Source organism: Galeopterus variegatus, unplaced genomic scaffold (genome assembly GCF_000696425.1).
Source record: "Galeopterus variegatus unplaced genomic scaffold, G_variegatus-3.0.2 Scaffold1630, whole genome shotgun sequence".
Classification (NCBI taxonomy): Eukaryota; Metazoa; Chordata; class Mammalia; order Dermoptera; family Cynocephalidae; genus Galeopterus; species Galeopterus variegatus.
In genome coordinates this window covers 149,149-151,702 of record NW_007727741.1, presented here as the reverse complement: position 1 = coordinate 151,702, position 2,554 = coordinate 149,149, and the positions used below count along the sequence as shown (strand labels likewise).

Below are 2,554 nucleotides of genomic sequence, written 5' to 3'. Positions count from 1 at the left end.
AGCTCTTCCCAACTCTAACATTTTATGATGACGTAGGAAGAAGTAAATAGAAGGAGGAGTCAAGCAGAGAACATATACATTCTCTGAGAACCAATGTACATTCTCTTAACCTCACCCTGGCTTTTATATTTATTAATGGTTTACCTTAAATGTAGTATGAACAACAAACACCAAATGTTCCATATTTATGTTAGAATGTGGCCCTTCAACAAATAATTATAACTCTTATGACTTTTGAAAGAATTTGCATAGAAAATATGCTTCCCCTTCCATCCCCATCTTTTATATATGTTCTGTTGTTTTTATTTTATTAGGAAATACTCCATAGCTTGGGTGGGATTGAAAACCTAGCTCAGGTAAGATTTCTTATGCGGTGACTGGTCTTGCCCTTTCATCTTGTGCCTGCTCTGGACAAGGATTAGATAGGTGTGTGACAGAAGATGGCTTTTTTAAGTCATGCTGCCTGCCAGGGGAGGGGCAGGTGGGGTTGATGGTGTGAGCGTGAAGCATGATACTCACAGCGCAGGCGGGGACCGTGACATTTAGTTCTGGCAAATTGGGCCTGTTGAAATGAGAAAGTGCTGTAAAAGGTCACGTATGGTAATGACAAGAAGTAGGACCTGGCTGATATGACTTGTCTTCAGCATCGTATATACCATATGATGGGAGAAAATATTGGTTATGAAGATGTTCAAAACTTTTTCATACAGAAAAAGAATTACTGTGCTCACTAAAATATTAACAAATAAATGTTGAAGTAAGGAATGATCTTGACTTCAATTATTTTTCTGCTTTAGTAACTAGTGAGGGAGGGTAAACAGGTGAATAGATACACTGAGCAGCTCAAAAGTTTGCATTTGTTAATACAATAGAACAAAATTTCTGGTCACGACATTGAGTTGGAACAGACCAGTCTCCTAAAACCTATAATGAGTATGCAAAGAATAATTTTTATAATAGACTCATTCTGAATTATTGATAGATTAAATTTATGGCAATTAATGTTAAATTTATTTTATCATATTCTCATTTTTAGAAAATTGTTTCACGTTTAATTTTTGCTTAAAACTATTTTTTAATTGGCTACCTCTTTTAATGAAATTATCTTTTAGATTATATTGTAAAGGATTTTCTTATCCATTTTAACTTCCATTGTAGTAGCAGAAATTATGTGTTTCTCTGAGCCTGTTTCTTATTGTAATTAATTATCCACAGTGGGAAGTTATCAGCCTACCTCATACCCATTTTTTTCTGATTATTGCTACTTACATGTAGGCTGGTTAGATATAGTTTCAGATATTGTAAAACATAAGGTCAATAAAATATATGCAGTGTGTTATAAAAATTCTATTAACAAGGTACTTTAAAGAATTAAAATTCTATGCCCTGTGTATTATGTACCTTATATGTATTTTAGATTGGATACTAAATTATACCATACACTTATTCAGTTGCAAGTCATTTTGGGACTTTTGAGAGTTTATTCAATCTTTAGATAGTGTCTCTCTCGACCTCAGGGCATGCAAGAGAAGGCGAAGAATCCAGAAACCCAAGAACCTATTGCACTGAAACAGGCCCAGTCTTATTTGGTGAATCTCTGGTGCCACCTATAGCTCATTTTAAGAACTGCACAATCTTGTCTCCCTCTTGTGTGCTTTCGGTGTCCTTCCTTCTGACCTGCTTGTTGGTTTGATCCTTCCTGCAGTACATGGAGATTGTGGCCAATGAGTACCTCAGCTACGGAGAGGAGCAGCACAGTGTGGACAAGCTGGTCAACATGACATGTAAGTGCTGTTGTCGGCGACACGGCCAACTTGGTGAACTTGCTAGAATAAGCGGTGTGGTGTTTGCAGCAGGGAAAAAAGACACTGTGATATTTATAAATGTTCCATATACAGTTAGGATGTTGAGAGTCCATGCCAATTGTCATATTCAGTGGCAAAATATGCCCCAAGGAAGACTTTTAGATTACAACTCTTACCTTGAAAAGCACAATTTATTTAAAGCAAGAGAGGCTTCCATAAAGCAGAATTTTGGGTAAAATATTTTTTGCCTCCTTTGGCTTCTATTAAAATGTCAGAGACTATTCAGTTTTCATCTATAGAGTTGGGTTAATACTAATACCTATCTCATAGAATCTAGAACATTCAGAACATAAACAAGAAAAAAACTCCAGCAAACCTCATCTGATGGTGACAGTGTGAACACATTGGTCTGTGTGGGTGAGATATTCTCTAGTCGCTCTGTCTTCTGTCTTTGGAGGCTCTTCCCAGCCCCGCCTTCCACCCCCTCCAGGTGTGATGAGCCACAGACTTCCTGCTGTTGTGGGATGCTGGCCCATTTTCTTTGTGTGAATAGGCTGGTTTCCCATTTGTTTGCAGGGAAGCACACTGAGTCTTAGGTACAGGGAGAGAAGAGTCTGTGGCAAGCCCTAGGCATGAAGAAGTTTCTTTGAGAACAACTACTTCCCTCAGCTAAGGTCCATCACATTCCCTGGCCTTCTCTCCCCTTTTTATAAGTTGAAATCTTTATAGGGAGCATCTTTGAAGAATAA

General features: G+C 37.7%; 1 protein-coding gene across 1 annotated transcript in view; it reads left to right on the top strand.

The window, feature by feature from the left end:
• Positions 1–2,554, top strand: part of LOC103594828 (serine/threonine-protein kinase Nek10-like) — a gene marked incomplete at its 3' end in the record, with an annotated part of 177,347 nt that overhangs the window by 29,130 nt on the left and 145,663 nt on the right. Inside the window, 3 exon segments of the mRNA XM_008578105.1 lie at positions 315–356; positions 1,706–1,801; positions 1,803–1,870. Coding sequence (XP_008576327.1) covers positions 315–356; positions 1,706–1,801; positions 1,803–1,870 — 206 coding nt within the window.